Genomic DNA, 23,664 nt, shown 5'->3' on the forward strand with positions numbered 1-23,664 from the left:
TGGGTGTAGTGGCACACACCCATATAATCCTAGCACCAGAGGAGCTCAGTGAGGAGGACTACAAGCTCAAGGGCAGCCTGGGCTACACAGTGAGACCCTGAATGAAAAACAAAAAAAACAATTTTCAGAAAAATTCCCTGTCTTCTCAATCTCTGGTGTTTTCTCATTCACAGTATCCAGTTCTTGGAAATGAGATGGTGGCAGACGCTGGTGCCACCAACCCAAGGAGGAGAACATTAAAGAATTGAAGAGTACTTTGAAATAGTTTTATTGGCTCATAAGACCTTTGCATATAAAAAAAATACCCAAATCACTATGCAGTATTAAATCACAATTACATTTTCTTTTACCAATTGGAACTACCCAGAATATACATTTTTAAAAGAAAAAAAGCCTACTGAACAGAATTTTGAAATGACATTATGACTTAAATACTATGACAAAATAGATAATTCCTTAAAACATTAATTAATTGCACAAAGCTGCCAGGTATTTTCATAAGCATAATCATTGCACAGAGTGCAAATGAACACAATTTCAATGGTACACATTTAGCTGAAGTAACCACCTCCACCTATGGAACTCTTAATATCTGGCATAAAATGTTGGTCTGTTTTAACTTTTCCCAGGCAACCATCTCCAAGATCCAGTGACTTCTGGCCTTCCTCAAGGTACAAGCATCCTATTCATGGCCTAAAAGTCAACACCGCCTCTGCTTGAAGAAGTCAATTCCTCTCAGTTCCTCAGGCAGGTAGTCCTGGTCCACAGGCTCGCTGTACATAGGGTTGTACTTGTAGCCTTTGCCATAGCCCAAATCCTTCATCAGCCTGGTGGGTGCATTCCTCAGGTGCAGGGGTACAGGAGGCAGGGGCCCCTGATGATTCCTCAGACAGGCTTTCACATTGTTGTAGGCACTGTACACCTCAATGGATTTGGGGGCTCTGGCAAAATAGACCACACACTGGGCCAGAAGCACCTAGGACACAGAAGGGCATGTCACCAGGAAGATACCATAAAGTTTATGTTTAGCAAAGTACTTTATGCTTTCACCTAGTTGATTCTTCAGAGATTTCCATGTTTGGTTGTTTGTTTTTAGATAAATTTTATAGCCCCACCCCCTTTTACTTAGTCTGGACAATTAATAACAAATGGAGAAAAAAATCCTATGATGTGAGAGGGAAGCTAGACCAGTGGTTCTCATTTAACCTAAGAACTTCTCACTGAATCAAGTATTTCTTAAGCCCTGATTCATAAAATAGTTGACTGGGAAAGATGTCCTGCATGGAGGTGAACCTGTAATTTCCTGTCCCCAGAAAGCCTGGAACACTTCTGAGCCTCAGGACTCCTGAGGATAGTTTGAAAACACCATCTTGTTTCAGGTGATAGTTCTATAATCTCAGTCACTCAGGAGGCTGAGGCAGGAAGGTCTTAGGTTCAAGGCCTGTCTGGGCTAGGGAATGTGTTAAGGACTATTTTGAGCAACTTGTAAGACCTGTTTGAAAAAGTTAAAATAGAGTTGTGGATATAGCACAGTGCTAGAGTGTTTGACTAGCACGTATGCATTCTGGGTCCAAACCCCAATGTTACAAAGCCAAAAATCAAACCACAACCTCATTGATAGGAAATTCTCATCTCTCTAGGAGGCTAAGAAAACAAACAAACAAAACCAAGTTTAAAAGCTAAGCAGCTTGCTCAGTGGGCCTAACACATCAGTGATGAAGGCAGAACTTACATTCAGATCCACAAAAGACAGGACATAGAACAAAACAGATTTGCAAAGAACTGAGCTGGTATCTTACCTCACACTCGGGCATGCCTATAAAATGACAGCCTTGGTAGGCAGCAACTGCTTGTGCTAATGCTGATGGATCTGCCAGACCTGTCATGCATAAAGAGACAAAGTAAAGTGTAAGTCACAGCACACCGTTGATCCGACCTGTCAGTGCAACAACTATTGCATGCAGACTTAGGAACAGGACACACAGCACAATTAACCAATTTATCTCTGATATCCAAGCACATTAAGCAAGAACTATTTGTTGAGTTATTGGTGTCAAAAATGGCCTCTTGTGGATATATTCTAGTAGGAAAAACAAGAGACTACATATGACAAACATAAGGTGCAAAGGCCATGAAGGCATTCACACATTTTATGAAAATATAAAGTCTACAAGATTAAGAAAACAAAAACTTTTCTGATCTTTGAATGGTGTCCAGAATCTCCTATTTCTACCTCAAGAACTATCCAATGAAAACCTTAACATTTGGCTCCAAAGCAAACCAGAAAATATCGCTTGCATTTCGATATTCTGAATGATCTTGAAAGACCATTCCTGAAGAAGAAACAGAAATGGTAACTCTATGAACACCATCAAAGCACATGCACATGAAGAAACAGACCACTGAGCTCATGACAAATCTTTCTTTTCCTACCTATTCTGCATGATTACATGACTTTCTTGGTAAGATTAAGCAAGAACTGTTCTTTGCAAATCTGTTTTGTAACCACAAACCCCCCACCCCTAAAGACTCTCCTCCACTCACCAATGTCCTCGCTGGCAAACCTCACAAGCCTCCTGGCCACGTAGAGTGGGTCCTCCCCTCCTTCAAGCATCCGTGCCAGCCAGTACAGGGAGGCATTCTGGTCAGAGCCACGCATAGCCTTGTGTAGGGCGGAGATGCAGTTGTAGTGCTCTTCTCCTGTACAGAGAGAGCACTGTCACGTGGCTGCCTTGTGTGCTTACCTGGCGTACAAAGCAGCACTAAAACAGGCCCCAGGTATGCTGGGGAAGGCAGGCATGACAGCTGCCCTCCAGCCATATTCAATGAGGTGAAACCTGGATTAATGAGCCCCAGAGGAGCTCACTCAGGGTCCCATGACTGTTTCCTAGCCAAGTCTTGTTCAGAGGAGAAACTCCTGATGACTGCACACACTGGGGACACACAGATACAGCTGGCAAAGGGAAGGGAGAAGACAGGCACTGTCCAGAGTGGTCTCTACCACAGAGGATTACCAGAGACCAGAGAGGTCAGAGAGAATCTCATGTCATGGTTCCATCTTCTGCCCTCATAGTCTATTTGAGTAAAACCAACTGGGCCTGCTCACAGGCATCAGAATGGAGGCAAAGTGGCAGGGACAGCTATTAAAGCCCATTTGTTCCTCAGTGTCACTGCCAGCTGAGAGCCTGGTATCTAAAGCTCATGGTCATGAAACCACAGACTATGTGGGGACACTTGTGAGGCAGGATCTGAGGAGATTGGCAGATGAACTAATGGTTCTTATCCTGAAAGTATTGTAGCTCCATCTTAACCACTGGCCCCAGTCCATCCTTAATCCTCGATTCACAAGCAAATCAGCAAAATGTACTTTAGAAAAACCACTTAAGTACAAGGAAATTAAAGCTAACAGTTGTCAAAAATAAGCAGTGCTCTCTATACATGTTTCGTGTCTTTCTGACCACCCTCTCATGTAAGCTTAAGGACATGACACCTGAGAAGGCAAAGTATACTGGTCCTACAGAGAAACACCTGCTCTGTGGTCAGTATGAGCTACAGCAATGCGACTGTGTTCTAGTGGGCACAGCACTCAGGCTCCAGAACAAATCCCAGCAGCTGCTAAGATGACATTTGGTCTTCAAATAGAATGACAAGAAACTGGCCTACCAAAGGGAGAATAGCTGCTAGGCTGATTGCAGGGCCCCCAAACTCCAATTCCTAAAGAAATCCAAGCCAGATCAATGGCAGGAGCCCAGTTACTAAACTTTTATGAATAAGCAGTGTCCCCCTCCTGAGGCTTCTTCAATCAAGTGAACCATGGACCCTACCTGGATTGAAGTGTCCTAGATAATCTAGATGGTTTGGGCCCCTTTTCTGCTTCTCTGGTTTGGATGCTCCAAACCCTGAGCCTTCTATAGGGCAGGGCCCAGGGTTGGGAAGGGATAGGAAAAACCTCTAGCCCGCTACCTTATCTGTCAATCTTATACTCTCTAACACAAGGTTACTCATCTTTACTGGGTTCACACGAGAGGTAATCCAACTGGTACAGTGAACCAAAGAACAGGCTCTGGACTGAGATAATTAGACTTGAACCTCAGACTCACTATCAATGCAGACTTGGGCAAGTTTTCTATGCTTCAGGGTTCTCACTGGGTAAAATGGGGTTGTTTTAAACACACAGACAGGCCTTGAACAGAGCAAGCACTACAGAAGAATTAACTATACCTGCTAGTGTCAATTACTAGCTTACACTAGTAATAATTCCACTTTTGCTTTTATTTTATACTGCTTGATAGTTGGAGATTTCATATTATTAATCTAAAAGCATTAGGTCAATGCAGGGCAGACCCTTTGTTATCACTCAGAGATTATTTCACTCTGATATAGAGACATTTGAACTACTTGCTGGGTCATACTAGTGGGCAACTGTGTTGTGACATAAAAAGAAATAATAGTAAAAAAGCCCTCTAATGGTAGGATTGTTTTGTTGTTTGTTTGTTTGTTTGTTTTGTTATCAGTCATAAAAAAGCTCTGAGAGTCTAAGCGAACACATTTCTAGGGCAATGGTTCTATAGTTCTTATTAATGGAGCAACTTGTAAAAGCACATTTCTTGAGAATGTAAATTATATTTATGTGTGTCCGATAATCTCATGTAAAGCAGACATGCTGGCATTGATGGGCAGTGTGAGCACACTGGTATTAGAAGGGCATGATGTATGTGGTCCTCAGGGCTGTGCTACCACATAGCTTCCACTGCCTTCAGGTCCTCCTGGGACAGCGAAGAGCTAGAAAGAAGATGATCCCTCATACACAGCTCCCTAGGGCTGAACACCTCCAAGAGTGACTTCTCTCAGTAACATGGTCTAGGTAGAGAGACCTTAGTGACTCCACCATGAGGCTGGCATGGAGGCATAAGCAGGCAGTAAGGAAGCACGTTTTGGGAAGTACATAAAATTGGATTTGAGGATCAGTTTTTAGCACATGCTTTGTGAACTGAAAAGTTTTATGTGAAGTAGGGATAATATTAATAAGCTACCTTCTAAGGTTGTTTTAGAAATCTAAAAAAGAAAAAACTGTAAAGCACTCAAAGATCATTCATAAACATTCTATGGACTTTAACCAGTGGCCTGATAAATGTAAGATGGTTCAGTCAAAGGAAAGGCTCTCTGGGACACTCACAAGAGGATAAAGGCCATTGCTACTGAACCTCCTAAAAAGGCTTAAGCAAAGTGTGGAGCTATGCCTAGATGTTTTACGTCTCTGCTTTTCAAGGGCTGACAAGACATTCAAGGGAGAGCATGTGAAAAGGCCCCTGGCTGAGGCCACACCCAGCACAGCACAGGTGGGACAGAGGTGTTCAATGTGTTCTTAGCACCATTTTCACCACACAGTACTATCAGCTAGGGGTGCTTTGGTCACTCAGGATGTGCAGCAAGCCAGCTCACTCATGAGAAGCAGTGGCCAGGACCAGAATCATTCTCCAGCCCCTCCCAAATTCTCTAGCCAATAAAGAGAATTCTCATCATCAAGAAATACCAGAATGGAGGCATAGTCAATGTGAGACCTGGAAGGTTCAATTATCAACATCTTTTTCTGGCAGGACTTTTAAAGACATGGACATAGTTATGCAATACAATACTATTCAGAGTCACACAAATGTTCTAGAATAAGGTTCTGCCTAATCTACAGTAATCCATCTCCATTCTACCTTTCATAAAAAGTTGCAAATATGCTGTGCTTATGGTGTTTAATATTCCCAGCTCACAGACTTAATAAGAGCTGGGATATCTGCCATCTATAAGCATGTTTCTACACAAATACCTAGTGCACACTGCAAAATTAAAAATGTTGAGGCTACTACAAAACAGAACTATCAAAATCCTTGTAAACTTATCTTTTAGACTAAAAGTGGAGGATTTTAACTCTCAAATAAACCAGTAAGTCTTTACTCACTTACTGTCTTTGTAAATGATCACAAGAACCACTGTCAACTAAATTCACATGCTTTCAAACTGCTATATTCTATCAAGTGCTACCAGACAGCAAGGGAAATCTATATCTAACAGCCTTACAAGAGTAAGCCTCCAACTCCAACTACTTTTTTTTTTTCTTTTTTTTTCAAAACAGGGTTTCTCTGTGTAGTTTTGGCACCTGTCCTGGATCTTGCTCTGTAGACCAGGTTGGCCTCGAACTCAGAGATCTGCCTGACTTTGCCTCCCAAGTGCTGGGATTAAAGGCGTGCACCATCACCACGCAGCGAAGCCTCCAACTTCAAAACCCAAGCTCTTCTTATTCTTATCAAAGCAGCTTGTTTTATGCCTGTTTTCAGAAAGGTCAGCCCTGTGTGTGAGGCTTACTTCTATTACAATATGCAGATCAAATTAGGAATCTAGGGTATGCTTTGGAGCTGGCTGAAGGTTAGAAGCTGGAAATGAACCATGGGCACACACTTGTCCCCACAGTTCTACATTTCCCCTATCTCAATTTCTCACCTGCACGGTCATATAAAATGTGGGACCGCTGTAGGCCTTCTTTCACATCATTCTCAGTGATCAGAACTCGGCTAGGAGAATAGGTTTGACCACTCTTCTTACAGAACATCTTCCTAGAGCTCAACCTAGCCAGCACTGCCAGTTGGAGTCCATTCAAGCCAGTCCGTGCATCTCCATCACTGAGGTAAGCCAGAGTGTCCACTGCTTTATCTTCTATGAAGACAGAGGGCCTGCAATAGAAACCAGTGTTCATTAGCAACACATTCAAGTCACACCTCATTTTGCAGTACATCTTAATTAAACTTTAACTTCAGTAAGCGTTCCAGTTCAAATGTTTTACTACTTATTCTGAATTCATATTGTTAACCTAGATAACTAAGCATTTTTAGACTAAGGACTGACCAGATTTTCTAAGTCCTGAGGGTATGTCAGTACACTTTACCAGTCATGAGCTACAAGGTATCTCACTCTATCTCATAAGCTGAGGCTTGATATCACATTCTATCTTATGAGCCACAGAAGACCTCACTGTTCCTTTATACAATTGTACAAGGTAGGACAAAAAATGCTATGCAAAGTCACTGTTGACAAGTGGGTTGTCTGTTTTTAGCCTATAGAACAGCAAAAACTACTAGATATGCTAGTACCTCATTATAGTGTATGGAAAGCCTATTTCAAGGGTAAACCACATCCGATGACACAGGAACACACAGATCACCTTCCAGACAGGGTAAAGACAGCATCATAGTAGATTACTCTCTAATCAGAAAGCCCAAATCCCTCATTTTACAAACAAACAAGGATCACAATTGCTCTGGCACAGCAGACCAAGGAACAGGTCTTTGGAATTTGGACTGTGGCATTCCTGGATGGATGCATGTCACTTTCTGTGGGTACCAATCATACAAAATCTGCCCAGTGTAGGAAGAGCAGCAAGTATTTCACTCTCCTGGGAACTGCTTAGAAGACTCTCCCAGAATTTGAGTAAGCCACCTAATCTGTTAGGACTGAAATTCACACTAACATTTATTAATTTACACATTTTTTTCTAGGTTTTCTGAGGCAGGATCTCTCTATGCAGACCAATGTAGCCTTAACTTATAGCAACTGCCTACCTGATTCCCAGTGCTGGGATTACAGGCTTCTGTCATACAGTCTGGACAAAATCACACTTCTAAGTTCAGACATGCATAAGGAAAGTCAAACAATGATTATTTTTCAAGACTGATTTAGTAAACTTTCTCTTCCCAATCTAGTTAGCCATCTAACACATTTCATTATTTAGGATATTTCTGATGAGTGGATAGTTGTATTTTTTGAAGGAAAAATATGCCTTTTAAAATTTATAGTACATTCTTGTCATTTCTTCAGTTGAAATTATTTATAGTAACAAGTCCCGACCACAGTTGACCAAACTAGTTACCTGGAAAACAGTGCACAGTGAATGGGCTGGGCTGAGAAAGGGTCTTGAATGGGAAGAGGGGATTCTGCTTGTCTGCTGTGGTCAACTCAGAGTTTGTTACTACCTACCCACCCACAAAAGTGACCTGCCAATCTCCATTTCATTCACGGAAAGATTTGTGTTCGATGTTTTAGAAACAGCCTCATTGGAGGGAGATAAGAAAACTAGAATCAACAAAAAAACTCACCAAAATTTACTTGTAAAAAGCCATAATGAAACTTAATCCTTTGTACAGTATTAAAAATAATTTTTAAAATAGGACATTCTTCTCTTTACCAAAGGTGTCCCAGATTTCATTACGGGTCTTAGGGTTTCTACTGCTGAGATTAAACACCATTAAACACCAAATGCAACTAGAGGAAGAAAGGGTTTGTTTCATCTTATACTTCTAAGTAACAGTCCATCACTAAGGGAAGGAAAGATGGGATCTCAAGGCAGGAACTGAGACAGAGGCCATGAAAGAATACCATTTACTGGCTTGCTCTCCATGGTTTCCTCAGCCTGCTGTCTTACAACTGAGAACCACCAGCCCAAGGGTGGCATTGCACTCCTTGGGCTGTGCCCTCCCACATCTATCATTAATCAAGAAAATCTATAGACTTGCCTAGAGGCACACACTTTCTCCATCCCTCCTCCCAAATGACTCTAGTGTGTCATGTAGACAAAAAAAGTAAGGGCACTACAGTTCTCATATGTAGCTTGCTAATACTACTTTCTTCTCATACTCTTCAGGACCACCTAAGCCCCATAGCCCTAGTGACTGGCCTTCTTCCTTTCTAAAGGCAGTTCCAGCCAGCAGACACTTCACCAGAAGATCCAACACACATCTAACCTACACCCACTAGCATTCTGTAGAGCCTAGGAAACATTTCTCAGCTGAAGAAGGGATTTTCTGGAAGATGAATTAAAAGAAAATCAGTAGACACACACTAAAAAGGACGTGTAAAGTAAGGACCAGAATCAGAGGGGTGTAGCCCATTATGCCTGAGTGGGAAGGGCATGCTAAAGAAGAAAGGGCTGGGAGGAACAAAGTCACCTAACTACCTTCTTTCTGCCTTGAAACTAATAAAAGCAATGCCTTCCATCTCCCAGGAAATCTTCCTAGCAACACAAAAAGTGGGGGCTGTCAACCATGAGGTGTGCTGTTGATCACCACTTTAACCTCGGCATTCCCAATAAACTCTGAGTGCAGTGTTTCAGAATGGCATTTCTTGAAATTATTTTTATTATCCTGCAAAGATACCACACAGAGCAGCAGAGGTGGGGGTCTGTCCTTCTGTTGCAGTCCCAATGCCTGGTAGATATCAGGCATTCAGTGTTGTGTAATGAGTGGACTAATTTAGCTTTCTAACCATCTATCTCATGGTGAGACACTCATTTCTTAAAAAAAAAAAAAAAAGCATTAGAAAATAAGATTCCTGTATTGCAAAATAAAAATAAAAATTAAAAAAAGAAAAGAAAATAAGATTCCTATTTCCATAAACTAGAGATAACAACTACATTGTCATTTGTTAATTTTCCTTTATGATTCAACTGGCCATTAACAGTATAGCTAATTTTTAAAACAAAATTGGGATCATACTGTATAGTTTTACATTTTTTCAGATAAATAGCTGCTCAGACCTCACTTCTAAAGCAAAAACATATTATATTAAACCTCCAAAAAGCCAAAGGGATAGAAAGCACACATTGCCAGACTATTTTAAAATCAGCACTGTGGTATATGTCCCTCTCATGAGTGTGTCCTGCATTGTTTCAGATTTATCAACAGCACACTGTAGGGCTTCAAGAGTAGACATGAGGTTTATTCTCTTGGGAAAATTAGGACCCTTCCTTAGACATCTGAACTTTTAACCAAAGTGTATGTGTGTGGACACGTGTGTTGGTGCATGTGGAAGCCTGAGGTTGATACTCAGTATATTCCTCAATTGCTATCCACCTTATATACTGAATCCAGAGTTTGTGTATGGGGCCAATCTAGCTAGCTGTCATTACAGCCAAGAGCACCACACCAGGTTCTAAACTATAGGTCATTCTGCTATTACAGTTTGGAGTCACAAGAATCATCACTCCTTCAACCATTTACATATGATTCATATTCACAATGTCCCCAGTTTGTCCAGAGTATTTTAAAAACAGAAAAATCTGTCAGCAACTCTGTCCAAATAATAAAAAGGGGGCTGTGCTGATGGCACTCACTGGTCATAAGCAAATTACAAAATGAAAATCTCCTCTCAAGAATACTGTGAAGGAAGTTCTAAGGTTCTACCCACAACTCAGCTATGCCCTGAACTCCTGCTTTTATAAGCTTTCAAGAGTAATAAAAACATAATAAGACCAGCCTGGCCTACACAGCAAGTTCTACGACAACCAGGGTAATATAGTGAGACCTTGTCTTCTATTTTAAACAAACAACAACAAATATAATAAAAGCTTCTGTAATAAGAAAAAATTGGCTAAAACAAATGCATTGGAAAATACATTCTTGGTTAACAAGACACAGAAGTAAAACAGAATTAGAACCAAGCTTCTCCAACTGGAGAACAAGCTTTCAGTGAAAACACTGAAAACTCCCTCCTCTTTTCTAGAGGCCTGAACTCTTTTCGCACATTAGTTTTTGTTTTGGGGTTTGTTTGTTTGTTTGTTTCCAACAGATGATACTGGAAAGTGAAATTCCTTGTGACTTCACGGGAGAACCAAAGACAGCCTGGTTCATGTAATAGAAAGAGGCCAGAGCTGACGTACCTGTAAAAGCACAGTAAGTGTCACTCCTATGGTGGTGTAAGCAACAGTTAGCTGTGAGGCTGAACGTAGGCCCACTCAACAGGAGAGAAATCATGCCTGGTACTAGAAACCTAGCCACCTTCCTGGGACTAGTGAGACCACAGATCTTAGAAGATAATCTACTACTGCCACTTTGCAAAACCAGCATATCTTACTACATTTTAAATCTTATCCTTATACCTACAAACAAGTGCAGCTATCATGCCTCATCCAAGAAGCTTCTCTTTACAGCAAAGGGAAACCATCATAGAAAACCACAACTGAACACAAATGCAGAGATCAACAGATCACGGGGAACCCAACCCCAGTAGATACATCTACATCACAGCTCTTGCATCTAGACTCAGGGAACATCACATTGGACAGGGAGGTTTATTGCAAGGGCCAAAACACCAGGAAATCTGCTGTGAAATATTATTTCCTAGAAACTGCTGCACAAACAAGACCTGGACAATGGTAGTATCAACAGGCATGCTAACCTAGAAGGGAGAAAATTTCACAGGGTCCCACCTCTAGACCAAAAACTGAATGACTGCTGGAGAGGAGAATTAGCCTCTGGGAGGAAGGGGCTACAAGGAGGAAAGGAAGGGAGAAAGCAATGCAATTCTATTAAAAAAATGTATTAAAAAGAGAAAATACAATGTATCCTACACTCATAATTTATTCTAGTTGGTATCTTCTACTGCAGTGTTTGACTACCTTTCTTTTGCTATTTGGTGGTAGAAAATATGTCAGAGGCAAACAAATTAAAAAAATAAAAAAGTAAAACTTGCTAAGAGCGGTAACTCAGTGGTAGAGCATGAGGTCCTGTTAGTAGGCGTGGGAGTGTGAGAAGGGGAGTAAACAGCATTTATATAGCTCTCTTGCTTGGGGGCCATGAGGCTACCTTGTTTGGAATTCCTGGATTATAGAGAAGAACCACAACTCAGGCACAGCAATCTACACAAGGATAGACACCTTGTTCACCTTCCACCCTGCTCTTAAAACCTTGCCTAGTTAAACAATCAGGCAGCCATTCTGGTTTATCATCCCATCCTGTTCATCTCCACAGGGATACACTCTATCTGGTTCACAAACAACTGCTTCTTCAGAGGTGTTCTGCATATACACAAGTCCTGTGATCTATACAGTCTTTATCAGCCGCAAGCAGAGTAGAGTAACAGCAGTAGTTTATACTCTCATTCTCAACAGTCCAAGATCACCAACCACAAACTACACTCAGCCCTCGCCTTCCTCCAAAATTAACCCAGTACACAGGTAACACACTTTATTTTGTGTGTCATATAATTAGAATGTGTTTGCTATCCAACACATTGTATCCAGAATGTGTTTGTAATCCTAGCATTTGGGAAGTAGAAAGCTCTACAGATCAAGTTCAAGGCTAACCTGGTTACATGAGACTCTGTCTCAAAAAACAAAAACCCAAAATTTAGATAGATAGATAGATAGATGACAGACGGACAGACAGAATGAACCTCTTTCTCTTTTTGAGATAGAGTCAAATGTAACACAAGCTAGCCTTGAATTAGCCTAGGATGACTCTGAACCTCACATCAATCTTGTCTCCACCTCCTAAGTGCTGGATTATAGACGTATGTCATCATGCCATTTTTGCAGTGCTGGAGACCAAACCTAGGACCTCATGAATGCTAGGAAAGCATTCTACCAATTAAGCTACATTCCCAGTCCCAAGAGAATAATGACTTAATATTTTTCTATTGTTGTTACTCACCATGTAAGTTTCAATTGTTGTATCCTTTGTTTGTACTGTTTTAGACAAACAAGTAGATTGATCTCATTATTAGCAAAGGAGCTTTAATTTTTAGTGAAAAAATTACATGTACACTAAACAACTGTTTTATAATAATTTTAGCTGGGTGTAGTGGTATATGCCTTTAATCCCAGGACTACAGAGGTAGGTGAAACTCTATATTTGAGGCTAGCCTGGTCTACAGAGTGAGTTCCAGGACAACCAGGGTTACAAAGAGAAACCCTGTCAAGAAAAACAAAAAATAAACAATAAAAAAAATTGTGAATTAGCACCAATCAAAGTTTGGTTTGCATACTTGTCTTATATACTTGGGGTCATATTGGTTATTGGATGACAAGCATCTCTAGTGTACAAAGTTTAAGGAACTCTCTTGTACACATGACCATAGTAGAGTAATAGGAGCCCTTTGCTCTTCTGGCTTTTATCACACTACATGCTCTCTACAGGCACAGGAATGTACTTTTCAGCACTCAGCCAATATCTAGCATATGCAGGACTTTCAATGCCTCAGGAATGCTGGGATTAAAGGCCTAAGGAATTTTTTTTTACAGAACATGCAGGCTGGGGTGGAGATGGGTGGAGCTTAGTGGCTAAGCTTACGAAAAGACCTGGGTGTGAACCCCAGCAACAAAACAAGCAAGAAACTGAATACTTCTGTCCTACTGTAATGGGGATGCACATGTATACAGTGTGTGAGAGAAACAACCCTCAGAGTAGTCCTAAACGCTGTATTCGTCATCTCACACACAGCCTTCAACAGTCTAGAATTTCTCTAGTTTCCATCTAGAGTACCAAAATACAACACATCAACACAATGCACACTCACTCTTCCCAGAGAGGAATCAATGACTGGGGTCAGAGTCTTCTCTTCTAGCTAGATCAGTGTAACCAAATCTGATTAGTGTGTGTAAGAATGAACACACAGTTGACACCAGTTAATAGAGGTGTGAAAGGAAAATTTTGTCCTCAATAATGAAAGACAACATATATTTTATTCTCGTGGACCCAGTACTGGAGTCACTAAGCCGTCTTGGTCAGCTTTCTTACCTATATTACTACAAAAAAAAAAAAAAAAAAGGGGGGGGGCTATCTTATCATTGGACATCTGCTGCATAAACTTTGACCTCTCATGGCTTTATTTAGTGAGTAAGCTGATGGGTGGGGGCATCCTCCCAGCTCCATTTTTGTGTAATTGACAGTTGATCTCTTACCACCATGGCCATTGCTAATTGAACATTCTCATTCATTCATTAAAAATAGTTAGGGGCCAGAGAGATGGCTCAGTAGGGAGAGGTGCTTGCAGTGTGCCTGATAGCCTGAGTTTGATCCCTAGATCTGACAGTGAAAGGAAAGAATGGGAAAGTTGTCTTCGAACCCTACCCTACACAAATGCAATGGGATACATTTGTTCAGTCTTCCCTCCCCCCCCCCACCACATGCACATACACAAACCACACATGTTTAAAATTACACAAACAAACATGCAATTAAACTAAGTGCTGTAAAGTGACTCAAAAGGTCCTGGGAAGTAGAGAATCAGGTACAGAGGACTATTTACTACATAGGGGCTTGGGTGGCTTCTCTAGGCTGCCAGTAGGCAGGTCACTTTCAGATGCAGCCTACAAAGTGGTATACACCTTGCAGAGAACCTAACAGTAATAACAAAACCATTTAAGCTCTGTCTGCTCTTTTATTACGACTATGTGCTGACGGCTATAAACAATGCCAGCAATAAAATACTCTCTGGTAAAATGAAAAAAAAAAAATTATTCTTGGCAACTGAGGTGGCAGCTACTTCTTTCAGGAAGTCATCTAAAATATGTTTCTTTTTCTGTGACCTATGACATCTCCTAACTTCTTGTTAAAAATGATAGCAAGTCGGCCAATGAATGAAGTTAAGGCTAATACTTATTTTACTGTGCTTGCAGCAGATAAAAGGGGATATTTTCATTAAAGCAAAAGGTTCTCATACCTGGACAACCATCTCCCATGAAGGACAACACCAAAGAGTAACCATATCTCTCATATTAAAAGCTAGGATTTATTCGCACCCTAACCAATCACCAAGGATGCAAAATACGCTTGACAGGGTGCTGGGGCTATAAACAAGACAATCTCCTGTTTTCTTAGCATTCCTAGGAAGGTGGAGGACAAGCAAGAATGAAAAGAAGCCATAACTGGGATCAACCCTAAATGAATGACAGAGGAAAACATAAGAAAAACATGTTGGATACGGGAGGTTTGCACTGACTATGATACAATTTTAGCAGGTTGAGTGGCTGACTTATTCTGTATCTGACTCCTAAGTTTAGTAACTATATGAAATTTGAATTATTCTGCTGGATCTTCTCACAATTCATGTGCCTGCAGAACACCTAGAAATCTCTTAAAGCACAGACACCCTCCTCATGAGGATGAGCTCCACAGTTCTACTGACCTCATTTCAATCATGGTAAAGCAATGAATGGAAAACCTTGAAGAACTTGGATAATTCAGTTCCATGAAATGGCACGAAATAAAAATGACCCCAAATAAGCAAGACATAAAACTGCATACACATTACAACAACCAGCACACAGGATAATAATAGTTTCCTACAGCTTAGGCAATTTTCTTTTCTTCCCCTTTTCCTTTTCAATTTGTCTTTACCACATGCTGACATGAGTCTACAGTTGCCCCACACATTCTCTGCATTCTCAAATTCAATCAGTCTTTGACTGAAAAAGAGTTTTTTTTTAAATGCATTTTTACAAACATGTGCAGATCTTTTCCCCTTAGTCACTAGTTCCTAAACAATAGAGAACAGCAGCTATTCAAATAGCATTTACATTGTATTAGGCGTTATAATCTAGGGAGGGTGGAAGCATAGCTCAGTTGTATAACATTTGTATGTCATGAGCAGGTACTGAGTTGACTGCAAAAAAAATTAAGCAACTAAAAACAATCTAATCAGAATTTAAAGTACACGAGAATGGGAGAAAATGTGTGTAGATTTAATGCAAACACTGCATCTTTTTATATAAAGTATGCAAGTACGTGATATTAATTTGTGAAGGGTCCTGGGACCAATCCCCTCTCAGGGACTGAGGAAACTATACTGGATACAATGACCTGAGAACTACAAAAGCTCAGCCCACAAGGACAGAGCACAATGGGCACATAAGAGCAGGCCCCACACTTTTTTTTCTGGCCACAGTCCTAATGGCCATTCCACCACAACTATACTCTGTAATATGTAATAAAGCAACCTCGTTCTGCCCAGGGATCCTTGGCCTTCAAGGTTTTCATGAGGCATGGTGGTGGCATTCTTCCTACATGTAAGACAAGAGCAAATGGAGAATCCAGACACAGAGAGAACTGCTGAAACCCAAAACCTGCGTACTTTAATCCTCACTGAGAAGTGGCCCCAGAACTTGGCCTTGGAGCAAGCACAAGCAGCTGTTTGGTCCATGGCATGAGGAGGTGGGCAACAGCCTCTCCTCAGACACATTATGTTCCACTGCATTATTTCAGCCAGCACATAACCAATGACTTCTGAAGAACATTTCTAGCAATAAAGAAAACCTCTGACCCCCAAAATCAAATGGATTAACCATGACAAATGCTACAGGGTGGTCATGATGCAGAGCTAAGGAACAAAAGGGATGAGACAGCCTCTTATTTGTCACTTTCAATTAACTTCCTTACTTTCATGGAAATGAGTTTTGGAGTATGCAAAATGCTGTAAGTCATTGTGTGATTAGATCAACATTAACTTCCCCCACACTGTGGGGCAAAAAGAAATCAGAATCTAATACAAATCCCCAAAGATTTGTAAATTAATTCTAGAAGTATGTATCTATTGCCTCCATTTAATAAGTGGCTTGGAGCCTTTAAAATAAGGCTTCCTATAGTCTTTCTACAACATTAAAGCTCAAAGAAATGTAGACACACCTATCAGTAGCCATAAGATGCACCTAAGAAGGGAAGCCTGAGGGAAGTCTTGAGGGCAGGAGTAAACACTTTCCTCCTTTATTTTCCTTACCGGCAGGACAGTTCTTCTCTGCCACCACTGCTCCACTGGCTGAGGCCCAGCCCTCTTTGGCCCTCTGCCAAGAGATTCTCAGGGAGGTGTGGGCGTCCAGGAGCTGCACACAATCTACTTACTCAGAGCTGCAGTTGCTGCTGTGGCTCAGAGGGTCAGTAGGACGGCTAGAGTCGAGGACATGGATTCCCAGTGAGTTGATAGCTCTCATTAAAATAGTCACCATTGCCTCTACTGGAAGCTTCTCAAGAACAATCACCCGACAACGGCTCAGAAGAGCGGCATTGACCTGGAAGGAAGGGTTCTCCGTGGTTGCACCAATCAGTGTGATCGTCCCACATTCCACGTGAGGAAGGAAAGTGTCCTAATCATGGGAGGAAAAGAGAAGACAGTGATTCTACCTAACAGCCATGTGCAGAATCCTAGGTAAGTTATCTATTCACTCTTTCATTTTCCTAATTTTACCTTTCTAGTATTCTCCTCAGATATAGTAGATCAATTTCAAGAATACTCCTCTTGATTAGTATGTGTAAAGCTCAACTTTTGGGTATAGTGTCTAAGCCTGGTCTTTGCTGGAGTATGATAGAATACCTACCTTTAAGTACAGTTCTAACCATTTCAACATAAACTACTTCTTTGCTTAGAAAAGCACCTTCTACCCAATGATGAACTAGTACACAGTGTATACAATTGTACATCAGCTGTTTACAGAAGACCAGTGTTAGTATTTCTAAAATGTTCTTCCCCTACAAGTGTTCAACCATCCCGTTACTGTTCTTAACAAACTGGTGAATAGACAACCACCAGACACTGTCTAAATGGGAAATGTCAAGTCAATGGTCCCATATGAAACTTTGAAGCCAACACCAGGCAGAACGCAAAAGTGCTGTTTTACTCCAAAAGATTCAAATCAGGAGAAAGAAGTTTTACTAGTTTTGTGGAATATTTCTAACTGCAGTTAAAAAGCTGCAACAATGCAAATCAAAGAAAAAAGTAAGCCTGAAAAACAATTTTTTTCTATTTAGGTAATTCAAAACAAAGCTTTACATAAAAACAAACTGTATCATTTTATTTCTAAAGGCCTTAAAATAAACATTTAGAACATTATTGTATAATATTTATCTTGACAAGAGCTAGAAGGCACAGAAAACAGAAAATAATTTTGAACATAAAAATACTGGGGAGAAATAAAACCATGAATGGGGGTGGGGTAGAAAGAGCCAGAATCCAGGGTTTTCATAAGCTTGATAAATGCTTTATACCCTAGACTGTTCAACTGGTCACAATGTCTTTTTAGATTTAAAGCCTCTAAAAGTTGGAAACTGGATCAAAAGATCCTTTTCTTACATAGACAGTTCAGAGATAAACCAATCATTTCATTTATCAGAGGGAGAAAGCATTCTCTTGTCATCTAAAAATACTAAAAAAAAAAAAAAAAAAATTCAAAAAAAAATGGAGACATAGGCTTGAAGATGGGTGGCAAGCCTCTGCGTCTTGAAGACAGCTAACATCTGTTGCATTTGTATACTGCTTTATACTTTCCAGAGTGATCTTACATTCTATGTATCCTAGTTTATGCACATAATATCTGAAAAATAGTAAAAAATTAACGTACCTGCTGAGATTTATTGAACCGATGAATCTCATCAATAAAAAGGATGGTTTTCCTTTTGAAAAAGCTCTTTTCATTCTGAGCCTGCTTTATGACATCTCGCACATCATTTGTCTTGGCATTTGTTGCAGACAAGGTCACAAACCTTATGCTGTGTTTCTTGCTGTTGTTGGCTATGATGTGAGCCAAGGTGGTCTAGAAAAGGATGACATACAGAGTTTGAAAAACTTGCCAGACAGACTGGGCAGCATGCTTAGGTACCACAAGCAGCATCCTAAGTACTTAACCAGCTACACTGAACATGGAGGAAGGCTGAAGTACATGGACTACAGAATTTACAATAAAAATAGGAAGATGGTTAATTCTGACCATCCCCCTCCCCCCAACTCCTTTTGATTCTTTTTTGGTAGACTCTTTGAGATCTTATGAATCCCAATAAAGAATAGCAGTCTTGATTTAGCAAAGCCAGGGCGACAGCTGTGACCTCTCACCAAAGAGAAAATTCTTTCTCCTTTGGCCAAGAGTGTAATGTTGAAGGCCCCAGGATAAGAGTTGATCCCAGGACCAAGCTCAACTGGGAAGGCAGCAGATTAGCTGAGAAAAGCAAAATGAATGGTTTCTGAGGGCAAGGATAAGCAGCTAGCAAGTGAGACGGCTACATGCCATTCTGAACGTCCACTCTAGGAGGAAATTAAAGGCAGCAATTTGATCTTATTAATAGTTACCAGAAAACAAAGGAAAGACTGAAGAAAATCTCTTCATTCAGTACCTGGCACTTAATGGGTGCCCAATAAATATGTATTTGCCATTATTACTACTACCACTGTTAGCAATTCAGTATTAACAATGGGAATTTTTAGGTTGCTTACTGAATGACAAACTGTTCCTGAACAGAAAGGTGGCGCTTTATTTTCTGAAAGTTGTACAGTTGAGTGTCATTAGACACTGGCTGCTTGGTTACAAATCCCAGCTTACCTGTGCCTTTTGGAATTCGGCTCCCATGTCATACAGGCTTATGACTACCACCAACGGCCTCCCTGGGCAGACTTGGCCCGGTACACCTCTTGCATTCAATCCTGCATGACTCACCTCTCATCTCCCTGCAGACTTTCCCAAAGCCTACAAGCATCCATAGCTGAATAGTCACTCTCAGGTTGTCACACAGATGTCAGAAGGACCACTAATGCCACTGACCAAGTCCCTAAACAGAGTAACCAAATCTGTGATGCTACCCAACTAAACAATGCCAAGAACTAAACAACTAGCATGTTATGTTGGAGGCTGGAAGTGTAGCTCAATGACGGAGTAGAGTGCAAGGGCCAGAGCTTACAAAAACAAATGTTATCTGAGGTACATCTGATTTATGCTTGACCAACGTAAACATGAGTACAAGAAGGGACCAAAGAAATGATGCATTCCAGAAAATAAAGAGGTGTGGTTGAGAGATGAACTGCAAAGAAAAACAGGATAAATATCATGAATGTGCTTGTGTATGAAGCAGCCTAACCCTCCAATCAAGAAGCGTTCTTTCCATTCCAATCCTGGGCTCATTCTTTACTGTCGTATGGACAGGACACCCTATGAACAGGATTGACAATTCATCACATTTTCTTCGGTATTCTTCCAGTGACCTGTTCTTTAAACCCATGACATCCTAGCCAATTTCCTCTGGCTGTGGTAAGATGACACACACAACAGGTCACTAAAGCATCAATGCTTTTCTAAAATGGAAAGCAGTATGAGAAAGTTATGGAAATGCCTGTTGAAACGCTGCACGGAAGGGAGATTTCTGTTAGTTCCAAAAACCAGTTAGAATAAACCAACTAGTGAGAAGGAAAGGAAGTATAACAGAAAAAAAAATTAATTACTTTTCCACAACAAACGGAGTGTACAAAATGTTTCTTCCTCAATTTTTGCGGCATGCCCTTTGCTTGGAATTAGGTCACTGAAAATCAGGGATGTGGGGGTACGTAGGAACACAGATAGCCCGAATCTCAGTCCTCATCTTCGAATCTTGGTTAAGAAATTCACGCATTTTCCTTTAAAAACGCCCAACAAGGAGGTCTTGGGAAACTGGGTGAATGACTTACTTGCTTCCTCATTACAAACTCGGATCACGCACCGGGACCGCGCCCCCAGGCCTCCCTTTCCAGAGGAGGGGTCGGGAATTCTGAGGACCGCACCCGGCTCCGAACACCTCGGCGGCCCTCGGCCAGAGTGGCACTCACCTTGCCGCAGCCTGGCGGGCCCCACAGGATGAGCGAGGGGATCTCGTTGGTCTCCAGCAGCGAGCGGAGCAGAGTCTCCTGCCCCACGGCCCGACTCTGCCCGATGTAGTCCTGCAGCGTGTCGGGACGCATCTTGTCCGCCAGCGGCTTGCCCTCCAGCATCTGTCGGATCTCCTCGGCTGCCAGCGCCCGGGGATGCGAGCGGCCCGCGCTGACTCCGAACGATGCATCGGCGGCGTCCGCGTCCCAGTGCCCGGGGTCCTCCTCGCCGTCCACGTCCGCGTCGCCATCGCCGTCCACCCCCGCCTCCTCCTCCTCCTGAGCCTCCGCCTCGTCCCAGCTGTGCGGAGATGCACTGCCCGCCGCGGCGGCGGCCGCTGGCCTCTTCCCCAAGCCCTTCCTAGTGGGGCTGCTGGAGCGGGCCACCGGGAAGTCGGGGATGAGGCGCGCGCCGCTGGGCGTGGGCGGTGCGTCGTAGCTCTCACGGCTCTCGGTCTCGCCGCCGTCATCGCCCTCCTCGCCCTCGCCCTCGCTGCTCTCGGCCGCCGTCGGGGTGGCGGGCTGCTTCAGCGCCGAGCTCTCCGACAGCCGACGCCGCTTGGCGCCGGGCGGCGAGGGCCCCTTAGCCCGTTCCCCGGCACGGTGCGGCCCGGCCGCGGGCTCCACGTGCCCCGCGGGGTGCAGCAGCAGGCAGCGGTCCAGGTGCGAGTTGATATGCGCGGCGGGCATCATCTGCTGGCACACGGGGCACTGCACCTGGTGCAGCTGCGACAAGAAGGGGTCGTCTTCCGGCCCGCTCACCTCCATGGTGGCTGCTGCCCTCCCCGGCGCCCGCACGGCTGCACCTGCCCGGGAGAATGCCGACGCCCGCCGCTAGGCCCCGTGCCGCGCGACCCTCGCACGGGGAGGTAGCAGGACGCGCACGGGCCGAGGGAGGGCGCCGCTCATGCCTCACGTCCCGAGCTCCCGCGTCAACTCGCCCTCGGCCGGCAGCTGGCAACGCCTCGCGCGTCCTGTCGGGAAGTGTAGTCCAAAGCGGGCAGAATACCCCGCAACCGGTGGCCCCTATCGCCGCCGGCAATTTCCCGCATTGCACTCTGGGAAATGTAGTTCACTGGCGCTTAAACAGGTCTCTCGTCTTCTTCCCTCCCTGGGAACGGCCTTTCTGAGGCGTTGCTTGGACAGGCGTGATACGCGTGCGCACGCCTGCTCAGTGCCGGAAACAGCGGTCTTCCGCCCTTCGAGTAGTGCAAAAGCGGAGAGGAAGGAACTTGCGAACTTGGCTTTCCAGGGTTTTGGCCTTCTGGGTGCGAAAACAGAGATGCTGTAGTCAGGAAGAATCATTTGTAATAAAACAGAAACGAAGTAGAAATATCTCAAACGTGCCTAGAGAACTGGAGAAAGGACCTCGACTGGAAAAAACACAAGCAGCTACAGAGTGCACAAAAAAGTTCAACTCAGAAGGCACCTCAAAGAAATTTTAAATAAAAAGGTTTCCCTCCCTTGTCCCCTTTATTTTTTACCTAAGAACCTGTCACCCAAAGTACTTGCTTAAGAGTTACCTCATAGCTGGGCGGTGGTGGCGCACGCCTTTAATCCCAGCACTCGGGAGGCAGAGCCAGGCGGATCTCTGTGAGTTCAAGGCCAGCCTGGGCTACCAAGTGAGTCCCAGGAAAGGCGCAAAGCTACACAGAGAAACCCTGTCTCGAAAAAACCAAAACCAAAACCAAAAAAAAAAAAAAAAAAAAAAAAAAGTTACCTCATTGCTGATACAATAGCTGTAAACTGACGAGCATTTTGTTCTCATAAAATGATGGTAGGCATCCCTTAAAGGTGAGTACCAGCAGACAGAAACGGGAAAGGAGTACCATAGACATTTATAAAATACTCGCTGGGTGTGGTGGTGCATACCTTTAATACCAGTACAAAGGAGACACAGACAGGTGGATCTCTGAGTTCGAGGCTAGCCTAGTCTACATATTGAGTTCCAAGCCAGGCAGGGCTACATAATGAGGCCCTGTCTCAAAATTTTATTTGTACTTTTTTTTTTTAAAAAAAAAGCAACATTGATGTGTTAGTCTACATCTATGTATTACTGCTTATGATTTTATGTTTTTCTGTAAACCCCTTTAAAAAGATGCAAACTGGGCTGGAAGAGGTGGCTCAGTACTTAAAAGCCCTTGCTGCTCTTGCAGAGGTCCCTCATAAAGTTTGCAGCACGTACTTGGTGGCTTCCAGCTGTTAACCCCAGTCCCAGAGGATCTGACTCCTTGTGGCCTCTAGGGGCACTGCACCTACGTGGTGCACAGCCATACAGGCAGGCAAAACCCCCTTACATATAAAAATATTAAATCTTTAAAAGATATAAATGCAGATTGCGAGGAGAGAGTCTTGTTAAGTCGCTAAGGCTGGAGTTCTCAATCTCTCCAATACCTGGGGTTACCGGAAGTATCAAATTTTCATTATTGTATTGTTGATAATCAGAAGTTAAATGTATTAAAGGAAAATGAAGACTTTTATGAACTTTGACAAAAATTGAATTTTTATTTCATCTACTACCTAACAGTATACCATTGAGAGTTCCATAGGAACTCTTTTTACTTATCGTTTTCCCACTGAAGGTTTAATTATCTTAGTCTATGAAGTAAACTGGCAATAGCTAATGTGAAATGAAATTACAAATTCTGTTACATACCAAAGATGTAATAACATTAAACTCAAAGAGGAACAAAATGGCTGGCTCCTACTGGAAGAAGTGGGGTTTCTGGGGTGAAGGAAGGTGGTCCAATCTCTGGGAGGCACCCCCTTTTAAAATTTCATTGTTGTTGTTTTGTGATAGAGATTAAAGCCAGGGCCTTGTGCATATTAACCATGTGTTCTACCCTATCTTCAGCCTATTCCTTTTGCACATGTCATTTGTTCACATATAGAAATGAGGTCATTCTCCATGTTCTACCTCTATCATCTCTCTATCTATGTACCTACCTATTATCTATCTATCTATCTATCTATCTATCTATCTATCTATCTATCTATCTATGTACCCACTTATCTATCTAACTTACTCCTGAAGACAAGAATAGAGTTGAGCCATTTGAGTGTACTATGAGGTAAAAATGTACTAGATTTAATTTCAAGTTATCTGGAATCGAGTGAGTCATATTGTGGCCCTGGGCAAAGCTACTTAACTTCTGGTTCTGTTTCCAAATTGAGGAAGAGAAAGGACCTCACCATCCATCATGAGAACTAAATGAAAGTAAAATTAGTATAATGCCCCTGCATTTCTTCCCAAAC

General features: G+C 42.5%; 1 protein-coding gene across 1 annotated transcript; it reads right to left on the reverse strand.

Annotated features, from left to right (window-relative positions):
- Window positions 1-252: 252 nt before the first annotated feature.
- Wrnip1 (WRN helicase interacting protein 1) lies at window positions 253-21,378 on the reverse strand. Its single transcript, XM_059263222.1, has 7 exons — window positions 20,371-21,378; window positions 18,146-18,337; window positions 16,653-16,894; window positions 6,490-6,719; window positions 2,545-2,700; window positions 1,800-1,879; window positions 253-976 (listed from the first exon to the last, which is right to left on the reverse strand). Exons 1-7 carry the CDS (start codon window positions 21,175-21,177, stop codon window positions 701-703), a joined length of 1,983 nt encoding a protein of 660 aa, XP_059119205.1. The 5' UTR covers window positions 21,178-21,378; the 3' UTR covers window positions 253-700.
- Window positions 21,379-23,664: the final 2,286 nt, after the last annotated feature.

The sequence above is a fragment of the Peromyscus eremicus genome, chromosome 5 (assembly GCF_949786415.1).
Source record: "Peromyscus eremicus chromosome 5, PerEre_H2_v1, whole genome shotgun sequence".
Lineage (NCBI taxonomy): Eukaryota > Metazoa > Chordata > Mammalia > Rodentia > Cricetidae > Peromyscus > Peromyscus eremicus.